Source organism: Hetaerina americana, unplaced genomic scaffold, assembly GCF_022747635.1.
Source record: "Hetaerina americana unplaced genomic scaffold, ioHetAmer1.1.p SCAF_14, whole genome shotgun sequence".
NCBI lineage: Eukaryota > Metazoa > Arthropoda > Insecta > Odonata > Calopterygidae > Hetaerina > Hetaerina americana.
The window spans coordinates 11,929,396-11,954,763 of NW_027286514.1; the positions used below are offsets into that span (position 1 = coordinate 11,929,396).

General features: G+C 34.3%; 1 protein-coding gene across 4 annotated transcripts in view; it reads right to left on the minus strand.

Moving 5' to 3' along the window:
- Nucleotides 1-833: 833 nt before the first annotated feature.
- LOC139686335 (phospholipid-transporting ATPase ABCA1-like) overlaps nt 834-25,368 on the minus strand; it is a 116,535-nt gene continuing 92,000 nt past the window's right edge. For all 4 annotated transcript variants that reach the window (XM_071583506.1, XM_071583507.1, XM_071583508.1 and 1 more), the window contains 14 exons: nt 24,372-24,538; nt 22,706-22,883; nt 21,291-21,406; nt 18,858-19,002; nt 17,186-17,309; nt 16,950-17,092; nt 16,030-16,158; nt 15,229-15,342; nt 14,848-15,093; nt 13,689-13,823; nt 13,116-13,339; nt 6,779-7,079; nt 4,094-4,256; nt 834-3,751 (listed from right to left, as the gene is read on the minus strand). In XM_071583506.1, the coding sequence (XP_071439607.1) occupies nt 3,738-3,751; nt 4,094-4,256; nt 6,779-7,079; nt 13,116-13,339; nt 13,689-13,823; nt 14,848-15,093; nt 15,229-15,342; nt 16,030-16,158; nt 16,950-17,092; nt 17,186-17,309; nt 18,858-19,002; nt 21,291-21,406; nt 22,706-22,883; nt 24,372-24,538 (2,199 nt within the window). In that variant the 3' untranslated portion in view covers nt 834-3,737. The remainder of the gene's footprint in view (nt 3,752-4,093; nt 4,257-6,778; nt 7,080-13,115; nt 13,340-13,688; nt 13,824-14,847; nt 15,094-15,228; nt 15,343-16,029; nt 16,159-16,949; nt 17,093-17,185; nt 17,310-18,857; nt 19,003-21,290; nt 21,407-22,705; nt 22,884-24,371; nt 24,539-25,368) is intronic.

Here is a 25,368-nt window from a genome sequence, read left to right on the forward strand (position 1 = left end):
TAGGAGCCAGTCCTTTTCTCTGTACCACCTAGGGTTCCCCATATGAAGATCAGGTACCCAAAAAATGATTCATCTAGGAGGAAGGTCTGAAGGTGTCCCAGACATATCTCCCAAAAACAAACCTAGACACTCAGCACTCCATCCACTGGACTTTTTAGCAATTTCAGTTAAACATATTTTAGTCATTAGTTTTTATCTTCAATGCTTTTCTGTTTCTACCGTTATTCAGGGGTCATTATTATCTGCAATGCTTTATTACTTAGGTTAGAATCTATAATAATGGTAAAATAAATGAAATAATATTATTGAACTGTTTATATAAATATTATATAACTGTTTAAAAGTAATTAATTTGGGTTTGGATTAAATCTGTGGAAAAGTACAAGTCTTTCTTTCTTTTTAGTAATGGATAATTAATTTGGGTTCACATTTGATGTAATCCGATTTAAATTTAATCCAAATTCGTGTCCCGGGCAAGGGGAATGATTTTTACACTCTGAAATTGTTGCATTGTAATGCACATTTAGCGGATGACTCCGTTAAAAGTTACTGTCGTGGTATCTCCCACAGTTTCTTGGAATTAATTTAATTTGAATGAGTTAAAGGAAAACTATTTAATTGTATAAAATTCTACTGTAAACAAGTAACGTTACCAAATTAACTTTGTAAGGAAGGTATTATCTAAACTAATTATCCCTGCAAATAGACTAAATATATTAAAACCTTTTTCAGAGCAGAGTGACTATGGTAGAGGCAAGGGAGGAATTATGTATGGGCATGGAAGATGTTTGATGTAGGAGAGCTGATGCACAAGGTAACTGTTTCCTTAACAGAAGAGAAAAATATGGGGAAGAAATGTTTTAATATGCTCAATATCTGGTCCAAATATAAATGTTCAAATACCAGAAAATCTTAATGAATTGGCTGGTAAAATAATTTTGACAGTAAAAATCAACATGCATTTTAACTTAATAATAAGATATTAGGATTACTGAATGGAAAGAACAGAGATAAAAAGTTCAGACCCCATTGACATTGATGGTGAAAATGTGATTACAAATTATCCCAAAGAATTTTAAAATTCTCTGGCATTATCAGGAATGCCACTACACAAATTAATTTCAACAGTAGTGTAGATACAACAGGCATACTCATAAGGAACATAAATCCAAGAAAAGGACTAACAAACAGTCCACAGTTAATTATACAGGTGATGGATGAAAATTATTCAGACACAGAAACTTCAACCAGAAGTAACAAGGAGGAACGTGTTTTTATGCTGCAAATAATTTTGGTACCCAGTGAAACCCAACTACCTTTTACCTTAATGAAATGTTAGTTTCCAGTAATATTGGCACTTGCAATATCCAGGAATAGGTCTCAAGGGTAATTAATATTTGATCAATTAGGCAAGTATTCACCACATAAGGTTTTTTTCAATGACAGTTATAGTTTGAAGTTTTAATACATGAAATGAATATTATTTAAAAACCAAAGTAACTGATACAGTTGCAAAGAGTACATTATTAAAAGAATGAGAATAAGAAATGTCACATTAAAATAAATTAAAAAAAAATAAAAAAATCATATCTAATCATAATCGTATATAATGAAACATTTTTATTAAGTCACAATAATGTGTTTTTTATATATCAAATGCTGATTTTATCTATCTCAACATAATCATCATATATGACAAGTATGAATTAATTTACTATATTTTATGGCTACAAATTTATTCCAACACGTTTCACTAGTTTCAAATGATAATTCCATAAGAATATATAATTAATCAGCTGAGACTTCATCTATTATGTAAAATCTACATTTTTATAAAAACATGATACCTGAAATCAAGGTTCTACTGCACTTATGTCTAAAACTTCTACTTTTGATGTGCAAGCCAGTTTTTCCAGTAGTTCCCAAACATTCTATCAATTGTTGAATTGTTAAATGTTTGCAATATTTGAACCTCTTTTTAACGCCGGCAAATTTATTTTCCACAATTTTTAATTCCAGGTTTAAAAATGGCATGTGCCCACATTGGCAAATTATTTCATACTTTACATATTTAGCTAAATATTACAAAAGGCTTTCTCTGGTATTCAACAAAGTTGCACTCTTTTAGTTAAATCACTAGCTAATGAATCATAGAACTCTGGGTCATTTTGAATGACTATATTAATCATTAGATTTGTACCGTCTTAATCCCTACCTATACAAATATATATATATATATATATATATCAATAACAATCATTTCAATAATCACAGCTTATCACATTAACTCTTAGTCAACACCACTATCAATTAAGGTCTAGTTGATATTGTACTGATAAATTACTTGTTACAATTAAGATTTCAAATTGTTTTACTACAAACGCAGTAGATTCTGGTATTGGATTAGGAAGCTTTAACCAATGTATAAGACGCAGTATATCAACAGCTTACTCAATTTTCACCACTTTTTCCTACAGCTAAGTCACCCTTTAATGGGTATCTTCCATCTTTCACCAACATCCTATACGTGTAATTTGGTGGCAATAATTGGGTACCAATCTTTATGTGCTGGCTGCATGGAGATGTAATTAAAATGATTAAAGATTTTTACACTCTGAAATTGAGGCATTAAAATGCACATTAGCGGATGACTCCGTTAAAAGTTACTGTTGCGGCATCTCCCGCAGTTTCTTTGGAATTTGTTAATTAAAGTGAGATCATTCAATTCAATTAACTGACCGTTGTACAAAGATCTTTTACAGCCGCTATCCTTATAATTATTGGATGTTATTATATGAGCACAAGTGCTTTCAATCAGCCAAATACAATATGCAATCATTAGGAAGGTGAATATAAAAAATAAAAACACACAAGGAATTCTTTTCCATAGGTAATTAATTAGGACAAAACAATGCTTTGAAGACCAGCATCAAAGCCATTATAATATTAAAATAATTCACAAGAATTTTCACAAAACTTATCAGAAACCAATACATATGCACTTCCTATGCTATCTTGCTACATGGAAGGTGATGCATGTATTGCACTGCCTCGGCCTATATTAAACTAAGAATTTGTGACAATTTTAATCTCAAACTGAAGCATAGTCATTGCCATAGAGACTAAAACCAAATCACTTTAGCACCTATCACTGTTAACATATTTTATATTAATAGATTAATACTTTTGGATAGTAGAGATGGCAGTAGAATGCCTGATAAAAGAATAAATACATAGTCATACATCACTCTAGCACAATAAGAACTTGGCTAAACATTATTTAACAAATTAAGGAGATAGTCCATATTATTAGCACTATGACATAGTGTCTCTTGATGCCATAAAAATAAATATCACAATTTGTTTTAAGTGTTGAGAAATCAACACAAATGTTTCTTACTCTTCCATCAGCACTTATCATAAACTTTATCTAAAATATATACCAGTTTCATAAGAATGTTTTCATGTTTAATGACATAAATATGATAAAAATTTGGAAAGAACAAGTTGAATGGGAAATTGGCAGAATTTTGTCACTATAAATTTAACTAGGTAAAACACAAATAGGCATAAAATAATCACATCTCAAACAAAATATGCTATGAAATCCCCTGCAGTAATCACAAGAAAAGGACTGAAGACGAAAATATAAAAATCAAAGACACCCGTTTTTTTCAATTTCACTAGTAAAAGTCACATGAAAATACTGACAGTAAGCTACCTAATTTTTGAGCCTTTCATACATTTCCACCTGTGAAAAAAAATATTGAAATAAATAACTGGCAAATATATTTGCTATTTCTAATTTTATAATAAAAATACTACGGCACATTTAAGAAAACTTAATATGCAATTAATTAAAGTTATTCTAAGACAGACAGCATATGAAAAAACCAAAATATATTATTTTACAAAAAACCCATTCTTGAAATTAACACTGAACTGGGACAACCAATCAACAACTGTACAAAATATTAAACAAGATCACAGATAGGATATTTTGTTTTAATACTTATTTCTACCCTTTATTATTGAGAAATCTATCAGGATATAAATGAAAGGTAAACATTCAAAACCAATTTTCAAAGCTTACCTGTGATGGAAGCTTTGTGTCTTCTTGATCGGACGGAGCTTGTTCGGGGGTAACAGCAAGCACCACCACCAATCCAGCCTTTCTTGCAAGTTCTCTTGCCATCATCTTCCTCTTCTCCAACCCCATTTGCATCCTTCTGCTCATTTGCAAATCGAATGAACACCTACAAAAATAATGATACCCATACCAATAGATGAAGCATTCCAAAAGCTATAGTCAGGATTTGTAGTGAATTCACTGGTAGCAAATCTAATAAATCCATTAAATATACAGTATAAATATAAATACCCATACAAAAAAATGCATGAAGAAATAAAAATAAAACCCTAATCCCATTAAATGAAATCAAATGGTTCATATATAAAAAACAAGGTGGATGTTCATTAAATTAAGAAAAAAGAATTATTCGTCTACACCTACATAAATATCCTGTGATCCACCAAAATGGTATGTGGCAGGAGGTGCAAGAACCACATGGGATGGGTAAGAGATTAGGGAGAATTAGGGAGAGAAAAGGGGAAAAAAATATTTACTAAAAAACCTCCAAAAAATGTGAAAATTTATCTATATGCTGGCAGAAAACTTCGTTCAAAACAAGTGCCAATTTCACCCAATAAAATACTTCTTTGCTAAACAAAAAAGGAGGGAATAAAAAGAAACTACAACCTACACTAAACCAAGACAGGTCATACAGAATGAGAAAGTAAGAAGGGGGAAGTTCTATTAATTCATTGAGAATTAATAGAACTTCCCCTAATAACCCTTAAATTCACAGATAGAAAATTTGGCAACCCACTGTTAACATCGGACAGCTTGAGGCATCACCTGCACAGAGAGAGATGAGGAATGGAAGGGGGAGCTTTAAAACTCAACAAAAAAGGGTAGGGAATGTTGTAACAGGCACTATATTAATTGTATGACAGTCCTATGCGGTCATATAGGAAGGAATAAAGCACGCGAGATTCGTGAAAATGCATGCACTTATGTAAAAACAATTATTCCCTTAATGGTGAGGGTGGTAAGTGGTTTTGCTATTTCCAAACCTACAGTTACTATTCCATATTTTCTGTGGGAAGTAGGAGTTCTTGAGTCTGCTAGTTCTGGCATTTACTTCCCGAGTTACATATTCATGATCCAAGCAACCAACGTACGTTGGATTGAGAATAATTGACGAGATATTGGCACTGAAACAAGGAGCTCTGATTTATTTAATAAGTTCAACCGAGCATTACATACTACCAACACTTTTGGAAAAAAATAACAAACTTAAATGAATTCATCCTTAAAAATTAATAACCACAAAACAGGGAGGAAGGAAAAGATAGAGTCAGAATGTTGTAATACAATAAACAAAATTTTGGGACAACTATGATGATGTGAAAACAATGGAAAGAGCAATGTGATATGATTGTAGAGTTCCAGAGAAAGTGAAACAATGGGGAAGCCTCCAGAGAAAGTGAAATAAGTAGAATTCTCCAAAGAAAGTGATTAGGAGGTAAGAAAGGTAAAATAACACAAAAATAAGATGTAACCCAGCTAATTTATCATTGAAACTGAAAGAAACAGAGTGAAGGTGACACAAATAAATGGATTGGGTAGAGATATTTATACATATTTAAGGGATATTTATGAGGCCCAAAGGTTTAGACACTGCCAGGGAATTCAACACAGATGTGAATAGATGCTACAGTGGTTTTTGTGCTCCAATATGTTAATTGTCGGGTGGTGAAAGTTTCATTCCCATTCCAGGGGACATCTTCAGGATGAAGAGCTTTCCATGAAATCTGGTACCACATATACAAATACATAAATATAAGGCAAGCCTGTGCCTGTAGCTTGGTGAGGTGAGTAAGCTCTTATTATATATTGTCTGACCTTATTCTTGGTCCTTTTTAGGATCAATGTCTTAAAAAGGATCAAGGAGGAGATAAGACAAGAGCCAATCAGAACTCACTCCACCAAGGGCACCTACTCCCATATGCATAAACGTGGCAGCAGATTTATTGGTAACCTCTTAAACCTGAAGATGTCTCTGGAATGGGAATCAAACCACAACAAGATAACTTATGTGGTGGAGCAATAATAATAAATAATTATGAGTGTATCTTTTTACTTGGATGCAGAAAATTTTGAGATCAATATTTTTCCCATTAGATAAAGTTTGCTCTGAGTCATTATGCAAGAAATTTTACGGAAAACAAACCCAGGTTACTTCATAAATTTGATTCTGTAATTTCCATAGGCATCATTTTTTGTAAAAAAATCATGTTTTTTATTAATTAACTTCTATCATTTGGATAAATATTCCCTGGGATTGGCAATAATGATGACTAACCCATTGGCATACATAAAAACCACATTAAACCATTGCCTTCATTGAAAATTCATAATCATATTCAAACAAGAGAATGACTAGTAGAATTCTTAAATTTCTTTTTTGAGAACTTAACCAAACAAATAAACCCATGAATGAAGCATTGTATTACGCATAAAGACTTGTTGCAAACATTATTAAGTGCCCATAATTGTAAATACACATTGAGGATACAGTGATGGTTATGAATTTACTCTTTTTCAAAATCAGATTAGTGGACTCTAAATAAAGTTACTAATTAATTTATTTTAAATGATAGGATAAAATTAAATTACAAGTTCAAAGAGTTTTACAGAGTTAACATGACTGACCTCCTCCAATGTTGTTTGCATTATGGAGTAATCCTCCACCAAGCCTTCCTCTCTTGCCTCCTCCATTGCACTGAATACAGCAGAAAGTTTAATGGGTGCCGAGTCATCTTTGGCTGAGGGGTCAAGGTCAGAGGCTTCTGCATTCAAGGGCGTTCCTCGTGGCAACTGGAAGCGGAGGCGATTGTGGTGGGCTTCTCGCAGGATGGCCCCAGGGGGAAGTTTGATGGTCAGCTTGTTTGCAACCAACTCTGCTCTCATCTCACTTGGACAGTGAACTATCAGTGTATATCCACTGCCAAACCTGTTCAAAGCAAAATACGTGGATCAGTATGTTACCTCACACAGCTAATTTAAAGGCATCTCTGGATATATAGTATACCGTTAATCTAATTCATTATCCATAGGAACATTAGAATTTTGAGACATCTACATTGCCAGGAGCATTTATGGAGAGAGAGAGAGAGACAGAAAACAGTAATTACTAAGATAATCATAATTTGTTTTAGAGCACATAAACACCATTTAAACCATTACATTGATAAGGTATTTAATCAATCCTAAACACGATGATAAGCAAAAAATTAAAGTTTAATACAGAAGAGCAAAAATTATATTATCCTGCATGTTATACACAGGCATATACTATTTTTCAGCAAATTACATCAAAGAGAGATTAACATTTAAAAAATGCACCTTCGAAGTAGTTACAGACTATTAGTTATTATTATTATTATTATTACTTTTTATTTGCCCAGAGATCACAATACAAAAATACCAGGTGGGTGAAGTATGTACATGATATAAGGCACGTCAATGAGGAGCAAAGACACAGGCTCAGTTAAGATACATAAAAGAATAGATGCTCATAGTTACATAAGTGTTTGGTACAAACCCATGAACATCGGCTGTAACATGCACATACAATATCAAATTCAGAAAAATCATTGATCACAAACATGAATCAGACCATTACCATTGCTAGAAACTAAAAGTATGAACTTACTGGTCGGGAATATTGTTGAGATATTCATCAACCGAGTAAAACATATTGCGTTGTAGATATCTTTTTAGTTTATGCCTGAATACGGCAGTTCCCTGTGTATCCTTGATACTTTTGGGTAGTTTGTTAAATAATCTGATGCCCATTTCATTGGGTCCTAATTTCAATGCTTTAGTTCTTATATTCCCATAATGGAAGTCATTCCTGCCTCTGGTGTAATGATGATGATAGGCAGAGTTAAGAGAATAGTTGCCGATGTTATTTTTTATATATAGAATTAAAAACATAATGTAGATGCATGGGAGTGGTAGCAAATTTAATTCATGGAAAATAGGCCTTGATGGAGCATTGTAAGGTTTCCTGGCGATGATTCTAATAGCTTTCTTTTGCATTTTAAAGATGGTTTGAGAAATAGCAGCTGATCCCCATAATATTATACTGTAGGTTATATTTGAGTAAATTTCCCCATAGTACAAATTGAGTAGTACAGTTTTACTTGTAGTTTCATACAGGTGTCTTAATAAGTAGCAAGTTGAACTGAGCTTGTGTTGGAGGGCTTTTACATGAGTATCCCAAGAAATATTTGCACATAGAGAAATACCTAGAAATTTGCATTCTGTCACACGCTCAATTGATAGGTCATTGATTTTTACCAGCAGATCATCTGATATGTTCTTATTGTGTGTAAAGTTTACTATTTTACTTTTATTTACATTTAAGTCTAGAAGGTTGTCTGTACACCACTTGTTTATAGCAAGTGTGACAGACTTAGCTTTTTCCACAAGGCTGGGATATGTTTGTGTTGATATTATTATATTAGTGTCGTCAGCGTACAACACTGGTATTATTCCATCATTATTTGGTAAGCAGTTAGGTAGGTCATTGATGTAAATCAGAAAGAGGAGTGGCCCAAGGGTTGAGCCTTGTGGAACACCTTTGTTAACTTGGTATGCTTCGGATGAATATTTTGACCCATCAACTGATAACACTACTTTTTGAGTGCGATTATGAATAAAGGACTTCAACCAGTTTAAAGGACTTCCTCTAATTCCTATTCTATTGAGTTTAATTAGTAGTCTATTGTGGTTTACATTATCAAAAGCCTTTGACAAGTCAAAAAACATTCCAAGAGTTTTGCGTTTAGCATCTAATGAATTAAGTATGCTGTCGATTGCCTGACATATGGCAGTTGTGGTAGACCTTTCCGATCTAAATCCATGCTGAGAATTAGAAAGTAGGAAGTTTTTTTCGAGATAAGATGCTATTTGCATATACATGGCTTTTTCGAATATTTTAGCAAATGTATTTTGGACGGCTATTGGTCTGTAGTTATTCAAATCATTTACACAGCCATGGTTTTTATAAAAGGGCACTACTTTTGATTCTTTTAATTGGGATGGGAAAATCCCTTGTATCAAAGATTCATTAATTAAAAATAAAAGGGGTGCTTTTATGGCTTCAAAACAATGATGAACAACTTTACCAGGAATTTCATCTGGGCCAGTACTGGATTTGTTTCTGAGTGAGGAGACAATAGTTTTTAGATTGGTTTCAGAACAGGGCTTGGCAAACATTGACGATGGTGCATTTGCTAAAAGCACATTGGCTGGAGAAGTAGTTAGGCAAGGAGCTGATACGTAGTATTTGTTAAATTTATTAGCTAGAGATGAATAGCTAATGGCAGTGTTATTTTCAGGGTTACAAAGTTTTGGGAGAGTGAGTTGTGGATTTTTCTTACCTCTACAGTAATTAATTATTTCCCATGCAGTTTTGGACTTGTTATTGGAATTAAGTACGAGGGTCATCCGGAAAGTAGTACCCGTTCGTGAAATAAAGACACAAAAGTAAATATTAACAAACATAAAAAATTTTATTTGAAAGAGGATACTTTAAACTACTTCTCAACATAATCTCCAAGCAAATTAAGGCATTTGTCATAACGTGTGACAAGTTTCTGTATTCCTGCTGCATAGTCCTTCGCCGCCAGCTCATTGAGATACGCGAGGGACCCATCTTGCACAAATTTTTGCATAATGCAGATGGTGTTTAACAATTTCATGAACAATTGTTCGAGAAACATTGGGAAAATGCTCACAGATGTCATCAATTGTGACGCGCCGATCGTTCCTCACGAATTCGTCAACTGAGCTCACCAGTTGGTCTGTAATGACAGACGGTCTCTCCGAACGCTCATCGTCGTGTGTGTTCCCCCTCCCCATGTTGAAGTTGCGACACCACCGCCGAACAGACGACTCGTCCATTACATTGTCTCCATACACCTCCTTTAATTGGCGATGAATATCACATGGGCGAACGTTTCTTGCATTGAGGAATTTAATCACTGCCCTCACTTCACAACTGGCGGCGTTCTCAATTTTTTTAAACATTGTAAACAATCACAGAAACAACACAGGCAATGCTAGCGTCACGCAACTTGGCTCAGAGAAGGCAGACAAGCCACTGAAGCTATCTGACCTCGTCCAGCGGCTACTCGCGTCGTCAGCACTTCATGCGGCACGAACGGGTACTACTTTCCGGATGACCCTCGTAACTTATTATCATTATAGGTTCTTTTCGTGGTAGAAATCAGTTTACGGCAATACTTTTGAAATTCCTTATAGAGTAACCTTTGTTCATGATTGTTTGAACTTTTACTGGAGATAGCAAGTTTTTTAAGGATAGTTGAGTAATAACGGATCTCATCAGTTAGCCATGGCTTACATTTAGTTCTATGAAATATTTTATGATGTGTTACTGGGAAACACATTTCAAAATTGTGTTTGAAAATTGAATAAAAGTAATTGAAACCTTCGTCTACTGACTTAAGGTCATAGACATTGTCCCAGTTTTGGGACTGAAGAAGGAGCAGAAAATGCTGCATATTTCCATGAGTGAGAGGCCGCCTTGGGTAAGTTTTATCATTGGGACTATCCATTGGTTGGTTTGTATCGATACTTATTTTCACCATGCAATGGTCTGTTATACCTAGGTCGCAAACAGTTGTGACTACTTTTTCATGGTTAAAGTTGGTCACAGCGTAATCAATTAGGGTGGCAGATGTGGGAGTGACTCTGGTAGGATTATTGTTAAAACATTCCATGCCATAAGTTTTGAACAGATTCAACAATTCTGATCTGTGAGGGGAGTCAACTAAGAGATTACAGTTGAGATCGCCGTTCAGCACGAGTATCCTGTTGCTTGCATATAAGGAGCAAATGAGTTGGTCGAGTTTTTTAATGAATGAATGAAAATCACCAGTTGGTGATCTATAGATGGAGATGAGCACAAGCAATCCCACTGGAGTTTCATGGAAACACACTGCACATTCAAAGGTTTTTTCTTCCTTCACAGGCACGTGAACTGAGTTAATAGTCCCCTTTATTCTGCTATGCACGAAAATGGCCACACCTCCATTTTTATACGTGGCCCGGCAGAATGACGACACTAGGGAGTAATTTGAGAGTGAAATAACCTTAAGTTCTTCGTATTTTAACCAATGCTCTGTAATACACAAAAAGTCTGGTTCACACTCGTTCATAGCCACTTCAAGCAGGTTTACTTTGTTCCTAAGGCACTGAATATTTACTTGCGCGATTGTTAATGGCTGTCTAACTTTGACTAACCCTTTGCGGAGGTCAGGCGGGCCTTCAGAAAAAAAAACCTACTGACACAAACATGTTTCGGCCAAAAGTCGGGACTTTCCACGACATCTTTTAAGTCTTCACCGACCGATACACGAAAAGAGGTATAGGTGCCTCTAGATACCTTTAACTGCTCGATCTCGAAGCACTTGCCAGGTATTTTACTTGATACATACTTTTTAACTGCTTCGATTGACGTGTCTTCTTTGAATCGCCAAGCGTGTATGTGGACCATTTTCGGCAGCCCGACTAAATCACTGTCCAAGTTTGACGTCCCCACAATTGGCTTTGGCCGAGGTTTCCGTTTATATGAGACCATGGTGTAGCCCTCGTCGTCTTCTTTCCTCATGTTACATGCAGTGGTATGCGGTTCCACAGGTGGTGGCTGTACATTTCCTTTGCGAGCAATGGAAGAGTACGGCAGCGTCACCTTAGGAGCACGCTCTTTATTATTAGTATTATTATCAGTAGCTCCGACTTGAGAATAATTAAACCGTTCCATGTTACTTTTCTTCTCTTTCACAGTTTTCACGGGAAGTTGCGATCGCTCACTTTCCAATGAGTTGGTGATCGATATCTTGACGTCACCCGGTATTTCCCTCGGTTTCTCATGCGTTTTCAGTGGACTCGTTTTTAGAATGGCGATTTCCTTTGACTGGTCATTTATTAATTTCAAACAGTCCTTGAGCTTGACCTGTAGATCTGTCACAATATGTAGGACTTCGTCTTGTTTACACTCAATTTTTTTAATTGCGTCACATGGACCAAACAAACACTTTTCACATCGATAGAGTAATTGCGAGTTGTTGGCTATGGAATTCGCCACTGATTCCGTAAGACCAACACATCCGTAATGGAAAAATGACTTACAGCCAAAACCACATTCCAAATATAGCTGGTTTTCGGGAATATTTTTGGAGCAAATATCACACTTATTATCGGAAGTCGCCATCTTGAAAAGAACTAGTGTTAACATTATGTCATTCAACTTAAATTTAATGCAGCTAAATTCATGAAAGATAAAAACTAATTCTCTGGCCATTAGTGCATTAAGATAAGAAGTGTTTACAATGAGGTAGGGGTTATGGCAGGCACCTTAAGTAATGACGCAAGGAAAAGACTAGTGAAATTTATAATGTGGAAACTGGTTTTGTATGGCTCGGAAACTTGTTCATTGAGGCAATAGGGTAACTTTGAGGCTTAAAAGATGTGGGAGTGGAGAATGATGGATGGAAAAGAAAACCAATGATGTAGTAATACACATGGTAGGGGAAGTATATGACCAATGAGAGAAATTGAGAGAAGGCAGAGGCAATTGGATACAGGAGTTACTCAATGGGATGCTGAAGACTGATGGGAGATTGCTAGAAAAGAGATGCAGAAAGAGGATGATGAATTACTTTTTATTCAGTACCTTACTTTTTAATTATTTTTCATCTTATGAGATGCCTATTGAACTGCTTTTTTAGGGCTGTATGAAATATTAAAATTGAATTTGTTATTCCACCTATTCCTATAAATTCACACCAGTGTTCCAAAAAACAAAATATTTCATTCTTAAATTTTTAACATGAATTTTGCTTCATTTTATTTAATACTAATTGGGGATTATCTGGGGAAGCATGTTAGAAAAGAATTGAATTTTAATGAGAAATAGTCAATTAACACATTTAAGATGCGCAATTGAAACACTTACTTGTCCTTAAGATGCTGCACACTGCCAAGGCACCGAAAACGGCCATTGACCATGATTGTCAGGCGTGAGCACAAGGCTTCACATTCTTCCATGGAGTGAGAAGTCAGAACTACCGAGCGACCTCTGCTCTCTCCATTTCTACTACTCCTGTCTCTAACCACAGACAGGATGCAAGCCCAAAGGAATCTTCTTGCTCCCACATCCATTCCACTAGTTGGCTCATCCTGAAAAAAATCAAATTCATTAGTCTTGGACAACTATGCAATTGGTGCATCTTTGAAATTCGAAGGTATTACAGAGGTGTTAATATGCAATCCCAAATTTTACTCCAATATGTATTTTTGCCAAATTTGAACTCAATATTGGAATTAATAAACATTAAAACAAACTTTAAGATATTAATCCATAAAATTATTTATTTATGGCATTTATTCATTCTTAAAAATTACCAGTGTTCATGCAGGGCATGAGGTCATTTTACTTTCTGAATTAAATTCACAGTTAATTTGATTGTTCAAACAAGTAGGAAAATATGTTTACTAGTTTAATATGCATTATTTGCATTTGTCTCACCAAGAAAACAAGAGGAGGATCCCCAACTAATGCAATGGCAGTAGAAAGCTTGCGTTTATTTCCTCCAGAGTAAGTTCCAGCCAGCCTATCAGCATATCGACCAAGACCCAACCTTTTCAAACCTTCATCCACCAACTGGGAAAAAACAACACAATTAAATCTTCTGTTGGCGCCGCATTGACTTCCAATTTGATTGGTGGATATTTTATGCAACAACTTTTGAAATCATTAAGGGTCTACACATGTTTAAAAATTTCATCCTTTAACATGAGACTCTTACTTCTGCCAATAATTTTGAAAGTATGTTTATATGTCTATATATGAGATAATAGTAAAATTGTAAAGTGAAAAAAATGTTAAATAAGGTTCTTGAATGATCCACATTCTTATGCAAATAATGCATTGATCAAAGAGCTTATGAATACTTCCATTAAGGAGTATGATTTCATTATATCAGAACGATCAGACATAAGACTGAATTCAGAGAAACGGCACTCAGTGGCCACTACAACTACATGGAATGTAATGACAGTAGACCCCACGCACAGTATTCACAGTTGCTATATAGTGCTAGTGTTACTGCTCCCAGACAACTTATATAATGCTACCTAAGGAATACTATAACTTACAAAAATACAGTAGCCAAAGAATGCATAATGCACAATATAGAGAGGCATAAATAGTTTAAGGAGGTATATGAGGGAGAGAAAGTAATAATTTCATACATGAAGATACTACAGAGAATTACTGACATGTTGCTGTGATCTTCTATATTGATTAGAGAGACAGAGGCGAAATCATCATTTGAAATGCTTAACATGAGTTTATACTGAAGTCAATGTTCAATAACAACTTACCCAGAAATGAAAAATTATGAAAATAAATGCGGAAAGAAATGCATAAAATTTTTCACATCCAACTTTATTTAGAATACCAATCTAAAAGAACTTTTTAAATCTTTTTATTAAATGATATTATTTTATTAAATAATCAAATGTACACATTTCCAAGGATGTGCAATGCATAAAAATAACACAGCTTCTTACACAGTCATACCTACCTCCACTTGAGAAATTTCCAGCATACTTGACTCAAACAATCATAAAATGAGATATGTATATTATTTAGGGTACCAATTGAAATAAATGCAAGTGCTCACTCTGTCCACATGTCTTGATGGCACACCTCTCAGCCGAGAGTAGAGTGTCAAGTGCTCCCTGGCCGTCAGGAGAGGGTCAAGGGCATCAAACTGTGGGCAGTAGCCCAACTGGCGCCTCCGTACATCCGCCAACTCCCCATCCTGCGCTCCCTTGCTGCATCCACAACCAGTCTTAGATGAAGGCAGTATGCTCCTCCCGCAAACATATGCGTTCCCCCTCGTGGGGTGGGTGTCGCCCGTGAGCATCTGTCCATTGGATCAACAGTAAAACAAGTGAGCCACACATTACCGTCAGAACAAGTGAAAGTGGCTCTCAAAGGACACCACTACAAAATTCATTCTCTGCTTAGGTGAGACAGATTTATGTTATGCCCAGTATACCTTGAATGTGGTAGTCTTTCCGGCTCCATTTAAACCCAGCAATCCAAAGCATTCACCCCATCTCACACCCATGCAAAGCTGGTCGACCGCTGGCCTCATTCCAGAGGGGTAAATCTATTGGAAGAAGGGTAAGAAAAATATGAGTCTGCAATAAAACCTATGGTAACCATTGATCTGTAAGCAATGAAAAACTTTCACTGTCATCACAAATTGTTGATATATTAAAGAATACTACTTGATTGAACAGTTGGTGGTTTCCTCAATTTTAGTTATTTAAAAAGGGGGACTGATTGGCACTATTATACTTATATTTTCTGTAAAATTGTAGCAAGATGAGTGTGTACCAAAAATTAGAGGAACAGCCCTTGAAGCCTTACAAGAGAATGGTGGAAAAAGAGAAAATCTATTACATTAAAACATTAAAATAAGCATGGAAGTATACACATACATTTACCACATTAATTAATCACTAGCAAAGTCACTGGGGTATGTGGTCTCAAGCCATTGAGTGATAATATCAAATGATGGCTGACACACTCATTATCACCTTACTCACGATACCACACCATTGGGTTTAGCTTTATATCACACTGTTCCAATAATTTAAAAATTTTTCTTTGTTTTCCTGTCCAATTACCATAAATCATTCAGTAAATTGCAATGTGAATAAATGTAGAAGAATAAGGCAAATTTCCTACTGTCATGTGATATTTTACCTTTATCGTGAGGAAAATTAATTATTATATCAGTAAAGGTATGTTTTCCTGCAATAGTTTAAACATGCAATATACAAATTCTTACCTTAGTTAAATTTTCTAAACGTAAAATATCATCATTAGCACCATTGGATAGTACTCTTTTCCTTTCTTTGGCCACATCCTCTTCTTCATCATCAATTAAAGGAATCCCCTGATGCCCTCTGCATAAAAACTGAGAAAACAAAAAAAAAACATTTGATTACAAGCAGGTCACAAATTCTCGAATTTAAGCCAGTCCCAATATTTTTATTGTATTACATCAGTGATGATAGACGCTATGGTAATAAAACTTGACTTTCATTCCAAAACCATGGAGAGGGGTACAGGAATTACAATATAATTTGTGATCTTGACAAAAAATAATTTTTTAGCAACTCTTAATCAATGTATTTTGCATAATTCAATGGCAAATGCACCCCCACCAACTGAAAACATTTCCCCACAAGCATAATTGAAGGATTATAATGGGGCATACTCAGAAAATAATTAAAAATAAATTCCTTCAAATAACTTGATGAAAATCTATGATTGGATTACAAAACAAACTTAACTTGTTCATAGCAACTTTTAAAGTTCAAAACAAAAAAAATATCATTTCCAGATGAACGAAACTTTGGAATGTTTGAACATCTGATGATGCTTTGTCACAAAAAACAATTTCATATTGCTGTATGCTCACATGTATCCCATAGACCTCTCCCTTAAAATTTATTGCCTACAAACACAGATCTAATGTTACACATTTTATCTCTATTTCTGGCATGAGATGGACTAAACACAAACAATAAATATGCTATACTACTTTGGCACATGTATGGGAAAATGTAATACATCAATCACATCAATTTAGAATTTAAATTGTAAATTAAGAATTAGCGGCGATTGATCATAAACTTTTCTTTTCATCAATAGACTGTAGGTGAAAAAAGTTTTGTTTTGTCTAACAATAGTGAATTGACTTACCCTTAACTTATTCCAACAACTCATCAACACCTGGTATTCCACAGCCAAGTTAAGAGCAAAAAAGACAAACCCAGCAATGAACATGGAAAATAGGTTTTTCCCCAAAAAGTCCCATTCAAAAAGGTTGATGTTGATTTCCAGCCCTAAAATAAGAAAATGCTATTAAACTGAGAACCAGGAAGGATGTTTGACAGTTTTCAGCCATTCAACATATGTGGGTGAAATTAAGCACTTACCGAGAGAATGAAGAGACTGCTGAGCCATGTGATTTGTTGCCATTTTCATCAGACCTTGGCCAAGGCAAAAATGAGGAAACACCAAGAATACTTCCCTAATAATGGAGGCAATGTATTGGAGTTCCTGTGTAATAAAAAATCTGTTTTACGGAACATATAATTTCAACTGGTTATGAGTAATGCCAAGTGACCTCATGCCTTTGAATCTAATTTCAAAATATTCAGGATGTAACAGGCATTCAGGATGGTCTTATTCATTTTCTTAAAGAAATGAAATGAGGTTTTTATCACAGAGTTAAATTCAATACACACACTGATTCTGATAAAAATTCTATAAAAAGTGGCATGTATGGCATTAAAACAAGTACTTTATTTACAATTCTTGTTGTTATTTTTCACACAAGCATTACCAATAGCTTTTGTCCCTGTTGGATTACGGTAAGACTTCTCTTACCATTACATTCTTCAGGGGTTGAATCTACAGAACTTGACAACCACGAATACAACATGTCCCAAGCTAGAAAACTTTGGGCTATGATTTGCATGAGGATATATTACCCACCAGACCAATCTGGTTGACAAAATTTTATATTTTTCCATGTGACTCTCATTCATGACCCTCACGAAGAAAGACATCAAAAAACTGGAAAAGGTACAAAGAAAGGCTGCCTGATATGTACTGGGGAGGCACAGGAGGATGGAGAGTGTGTATGACATGTTAAAAATGCTGGGCTGGGAACCTCTACAAAGTAGAAGAAAAATAAGCAGACTTTGTGGAATGTTCCGCATTCTGAAGAGGGAGAAATTTGGGCAGATCTTAGGAAAGAGGAGAGAAACCCAAATTTTAATGGGAGAAATGACCACAAATTCAAGGTAAAATGCCGGGCAAAAAGGACGAATAAAATTTTTTTTCTAAATAAAACAATTGTTAATTGGAACACCATACCTGCAAAACTATTCGAGCCATTTCCTAACAGAGTGCATACTTTTAAGAAAAGATATAAGGAATTTATGTAATAATTTGATTGATGTGTAGTGTAAAATAATATGTACCAGCTTAATTTTTATTTAATTTATCTTTTTTTTTCTTGCTGATTAATTGGTGTCAATGAGATGGGGATTTTCTTGTTTTGTGAAAGAGATTTGTGTTTTGAGTTTCCTTTAAGTGTACTTCTATTTTACTGAATAATTTTATCTATTATCTTATGTGATTACTTAGTACTTGTGTGCCACCTGACACTGTCTATCTGCACATGTAAATTTTAATAATAATAATTCATATTTGTTTAAACAAAGTTTTAATCAATCATGCACACATCTGAATGTACACTGATTAACTAACTAGGAGACTGATTGCATCATAGATCCACAGGAGCAGGATGAGAAAACTTCCCAACTCCTTGGTTGGAATTCCATGTGACTGACTGAGAAATATGCTGAATCAGGAGGAAGTTATAAAGTCATGAATATATTGAAGTCCATGTATGAACTTGACTCCAGAATTCCAAACAACCAACATGCCGTACTAAGGTGGTCCACAGTGATCTCAGCAAACATGAAGAGGGGGGATAGGGGAGCGATCCAACTTAATCATAGGTTTCAACAAAATTCAATCTTCCGAATTTCCCTTACTTATTTACCAGTAATAATAATAATAACCATGCATACAAACCTCATCATCAAATATTTCCAAAACAAAGGTGGCCACTGTTGTGACAATGCCTATGAATAAATTAGCACATCCAAGAGCCACAAAGGCCGAGCTGGGTACAGAAAATATGAAACTGGCTGGATACATAAGAGGGATGCTGGCCCACCTGAAAACAGTAGTATGAGAATTAGTAAAGAAACGCCCTTCTACAATGGGATAATTATAATTATATTTTACAAAATTTGATGATGATAAAAACCTCAATGCAGATACTAAACTATGATAAAACAAAATTATCTAACTTATCTACCTGAGGTTGGATTTACACATGTTAGCTATTACGGTATATATATCACAGGAAAAGGTCTATTACAAACTCAGGGGCTCAAATTATATCCATTCACAAGTCATATTTTTATAAAAATAAAAAATAAATATCAAATTGATAATTTTTACACAGTAAAAAGGATATAAAATTAGTGTTTTACTGGAGTACAGTTAGAAGGAAAGAGAATCCCTTGATTTTGTGAACGGCTACATTGCAACCAATGTATATGCCACCATTTCAATGAATTTATAAGAAACAGTGAATAAAGAACACTTTTTAATGTTCCACACAATTTTAACATCATGACCTGACTAATTTATATACTAATGTATCATCATAATGAGGTCACAAACTGAGATTGTAAGGAGTCGAGCATCAGAAGTGGTCAGGTCATTACATTGAAATTGAGTGGAGTATTACTGTGATTTAAAAAAATTATAAATGATGAGACTTCAACAAGCTAGCAGGCCTGCCATCAAGAGCTACAAGGTGTGATCATAAAAAGACCTGACTGATTTTATTTTGTGCATACTATTCAATGGATCAAAATGAGACACAATGCGCCATCTAGCAACACACCTGACAATTAAAACGAGAGGTGTTGCATTTGTTTACGTCAACTCATTACGCAGCAGCAGCAGTAAGTGTCTTAACCTGCTTGTAACCTTGTGCAACGGCAGCAATTAAGTAGCTAGAGAAACAGAGTGTGTGCGTGATATTTTGTTACAAGCTTGGCAAAAGTGCTACGGAGACATTTGGAATGACTCAGCAAGCCTTTGTTAATGAAGCTAAGAGTTGAAGCCAGTGTTTTGAGTGGTAAAGTTGTTTTAAATCGTGCAGAACCTCAACAGATGAAGATTTGCAAATGGGTGGCCTTCCACTTCGACAGCCCCAACCATGTCAAATTGTTGAACGATTTGGTATGGGCAAATCACCATTTAACTATTAGGGAGATAGCCGAGGAAGTGAACATTAGTTTTGGATCCTGTCAGACAATTTTGACAGACATTTTGGGCATGATGCACGACACATCAAAATTCGTCCCGCGGGTGCTGACTGATGAACAGGGACAAAAGAGTGTGGACATTTGTCAGGAACTCCTGGATCAAGCCAATACCGACCCGGAGTTTCTTAAAACCATCGAAACTGGGCGTGAAACCTGGGCTTACGGTAATGATGTTGATATAAAGGCCCAGGCTTCTCAGTGGAAAGGTCCTCATTTTCCGTGACCAAAGAGGGACCAAAGCATGTCCCAGTCCAATGTGAAGGTCATGCTAGAGTGTTTCTTCGATTGGCATGGGCTGATTCCTTACGAATGTCCCTCAAGGTCAAACCATCAACAAAGATTTCTACTTAAAGGTCATGAAGAGGCTGAGGGTCGCAGTGAACCGAAAGAGGCCGGACATTTGGATAAACAACGCATGGCCACCATTTCCACCATGATAACGTGCTGGCTCACACAGTGCTGATCGTGACAGAGTTCAAAATGAAAAAGTTATAAAATCAGTCCTGTCTTTTTTTGATCACATCTTTAGAAAGATATGATGATGAGTTAATTTATGCTCTGTACTCACAGAGTCATCCGCTGATATGCATTTCAATGCAACAATCTCAGGGAGTAAAAATCATTCGCCTAAGGCCCATGATTTTTATACTCTGAAATTGTTGCATTATGTAAAGCATTTTTATTTTTAGCATTGCTCTAGACATCTCATAAATAATGATGAAAATGATACACAATGAGTCTTAACTCTAATAGAGATAAATTCTGAGAAGTACCAACAAAAATATACTTAAACATTTGTTAGGCATTTGTGTATTAGTGAAATTATTTTGTTGAAATGGAACCTAACAAACCGAACAAATTCTCGGGCATGAAACTACTATAGATATTAAAAGAAACTCAAAGTATGTAGCATATCAATAATTGGAAATGATAAGTTGCTAAAACATAAAGAAATCCACACACCAAACATGCCATTTGAAGGTACTTTTTATGCACAGTTGCAGGAAAGAAACTGAAGTGTGCTGATGATTATGACTTCCTTTACATTTACCACTCATGAGTTTCATAATTTTGACTCAAAATGCATTTATGGTACGATGAAAATTTAAAGCAGACATACCCATATAACACGAGCAGCAGAATTAGTCCTTTGATGTTCTTTTCTGAGACATATGCTTGCTCATCAAATGCCATGAAAATGAAAATACACAATGTTGCAGACACCAAGTAGTTCATCTAATTAAAAGAATGGAAAATATGGTCAGAATAAAAAATGAAACTGTTATCAGAAGAATCAATCAATAAATGCCTTAGAAATTCAAATTGATAATTAATATATTACTATTTCACAGTCAAATTATTACAAAATTACAAGTCTCTTATTGATACCTGGAATTTCTAGATCTAATGCAAATTGAAACAGCAGTCCGTAAACACAAAATTCACCCTAATCAGAAGGACTTTTGAAACTCTTAAATTATCTCCATATTACAAAGAGAAATATTAAATTTATACTATTATTTTGCATAAATGTAAGCCAACAGACAAGATTTATTAGTTTAAAATGCTTAAAAAAGAAATCAGTAAATATTTTCTCCCTATCAATGGAATAATATATGTAGTTTCTATTTTATTGATACAATTTTTAAAATCTTCATATATGTCTAAATAAAGTTTTCTCTGGATACAATAAAATTTTCACTTGTTTAATAAATAGTGCTACAACAGAGAGGGAAAGAGTATATATATAGATTAAGCCCTTAGAATATCATGATTCAGCCATGCTGTTAATGATGTTTCTGTAGTTGGGCTCTGTTCAATTTAATCTCTCTGTATAGAAAACTTTTTTCCTGTTCCCAAGTTATTTGCTATAAACAGGATTGATTGTGTATTGAGTGCTATGATTGAGTTTGGTAATATGATACAGGAAAAATTGGAGAAAAAAGACCAACTGAAATTAATTAATTCTCAACTTGGAGCTCAATTCTTTTAACCAGGCTATCTAGAAGAAAAAAATCACACTGCTAGAAAATCATCAAATGTATCAAGGTTGAATTTTATACAGCAGGTTAATTCTTGATATCTTCTGAGGAATATACTTTATATGGCAGAAAAAGGAGTTTATTTCACTGCTAAAATTTTAAGAGCAGTATTAGCTAAGATTGTTACATATATTCAAGGGGGGCAATATTTGTTCTCTACATCATTGTATTTAACTATACAAAATGTTGAGTAGTGATCAATATTTCCATATAAGTTTGAAAATAGATACAACTAAAATAGGACTATGTTCTGGGATTGAGGATGTTTCTTACTTCAAAGTACTATGATAGCATACTAGAAAGAGTGTAGGCTGAACCATTAAATTTATAAATCACACCGATGTAGCAAAAATAATAATATTTTACTCATTAAGTGCAACATATATGTAAAGATAAACTTCTTAATTAATTAGGGCAGCTTCTGTAAAATTTATGCATGCATATGTATCAAAGATATTTCAAATGTGCTTTGGCAAAGTAGAATTTTACTTACAGAATCCCAAGCATATGATGCAATCCAGTAAATAGTTCGATTAACACCTGAGACCATCTGCAGATGCTTAGACTTAGAGGATTTTTCTTCAATGAGAAATACCACAAAGGAGGCAGGAACAAAACTTAGAGCGAATATCACAGAAATGGCATGAAGTAAACTAATTCCTGACTGCTTGCTGAAATAGAAACAAACAAATTTGACAACAAAATACCCCTGATATAAGCACAGTAACTCGCAAAACTATGAGATAATAATTGAATGTGATGTAAAATAGGATGGTGGGAGTATTTTCTTAATTAAAATGACAATGGGGAATCTGATAGAGGAATTTAGGAATTGCTATTTGTTTTTGAAGACATATCAGAATAACATCATCAAGCCACTAATTAATGACATATTGAGTAAGTAGCATTGTCAGATAACGATTTTTCTCATAGAAAATGAAGCTCTATTACTGTTTTACTTCCCATTTTATTTGTGCAAGCACCCCATCTTAAGAGATTATGCAGTAGTACATGGGCTGTGATTTTGAAAAATAGATAAACTAAAAAGACAGAATGGACAGGAATGGAGAGCTGCTTGAAGTCAATTCCAGAAACATTAACAGAAACTGCCATACCATAATCAACACTATGCACTCAGGAACACTGTAATTCAATATTCTTTGCATATCAAATACCAAGCAATCACCTATGCTGACACTTTGGTGGTTAATCATATCCTAATAAATTAGGATATGATTCACCACCAAATTAAGTTGAAAAGTTTAAATTGCGACTATTTAATGATTATTTTTGTGCTACAATAAATTATCATAAACGTTTTTTAACAATGAAATTTTCCAATGTGATCATAATTGTTCATTAAAAATGGATTGCAAAATTAAGGGGAGTTATATTGGTGATATGAGTATTGTAAGTTGCTTAGTTGTAACATACACAGAAATCAGCAAGCATCTTTTCCAAATTTAAATTATTTATATTATTATTTTATATTTTCCAAGTATATGGATTGTACCAAGTAAACTCATTCATTAATCATTTAATGATGGCCAGAGAATAACAATTTTGCAGTGTGGCATTTTTACTATTTTATTTTAGTTACATGAAAGCTTAAGTTTCAAATAAATTATGAAATGGTTTTAAAACATGGGTTTTTAATAGAAACTTCAGGCAACCTGCCAAAAGTAGATTTTAACATCTCTTGAACATTCAAAGAAAAATATTTAAAATTTTAATGATTAACATCAACATTTATAAATCTAATATGATATGCTACCTACTTTGCATGAAGTCTCTAGAATTTTAAAATCAGCAGATGAAAGCATTTCAAGAATTTTTGGTATCTTACAGTACTCAATCTCAAGTTTCCTTAATCATTTTCAGGCTTAAGTTAATAAAATTTAATTTTCAAAGGACTTTTAACAAAAAATGTAGGCTCAATTGCTTGTGATACCACCTTATGAAACATCGAGGTGGTTAGTTGTCATATGGGGGTGCATATTAACCACCCTAGCTTTTAGAATAAGAAGGGATGAAAATTTTGAATTGAAAAATATAAATTAATTAATTGATTATTATTATTTTATTTTTCAATAAAAATTAGTCATTTTCAATATGTGTAATTATTTTACTTAACATGTTACACAACAACTAATACTTACAACAGTTCCTGAGACATTTGAACATCAGTGAAGTTCATTGGATGGTTGATCACTTTGATTCCATAGTGGCTGGGATTTTCATTGGCAAGTGACGCACGTAACACTACATTACTTATGGCACTCATGTATGACACTGAAGAAGCCCAGCCTTTATTATTGAACCAAACCTGAGAACAATAGAAAATTTCATGGCAATAAGCCCACAAATATGCACAGAACCTTGCAAAAAAAATTAAATAAGATCATCAGAATGTGAATGAATGATGAAGAATAGAAGATGAAAAAATTCCTAAAAAACATATCCATGCATGAACTGTGACCAAGAAAGCTGATAAATTGATGGCCATTGAATTCACAAGAAGTCAATGTAAACAAAAACCAAACCAGATGAAATAATCCATCGTCTCAAAATCATTCAATTAGTAAATCTACATCAGATTTTGGTAGCAAAATGTACCATATTATACCATTAATATAGACATATGTAGAAGTCATGGGAGCACTTAGTGATCACCTTTCTAAGAATAAAAGCTCGAATAATGAAATACCTTTATTTAATTATGAATAGGTGGTTTCGAGAAATAAGATTAATAGGGAGGACCAATGATTGGATAAACAATGGGAAAAGTGACTTCATTTAAAAATGAAAAGACAAGAACAAAATAAAATACTGTACCATAATTAATGATGATTAACATGATGAACTATAATATGGTAAACCCTATTATCTAAGGCTGGCTGAACTTGATCTATCATGCTGAAAGATTCTGACGGCTTATAGGCAAAGTCAATATGATTAGAGCTAAGAAGTTCATGAGAATCCATTGCACAAAAGCAGATTTCCCATATGGATGAATATGCATGATATATTTTTGAATTTATCAAATTCAAACTAAATAAACTAGCTGTTTTTACAAGCATTTCATTCCCATATCTTGGATATTTTTTTATCTACTGGAGGAAGTAAGGAAGCTCTATCCAGTTACATGCCTATGAT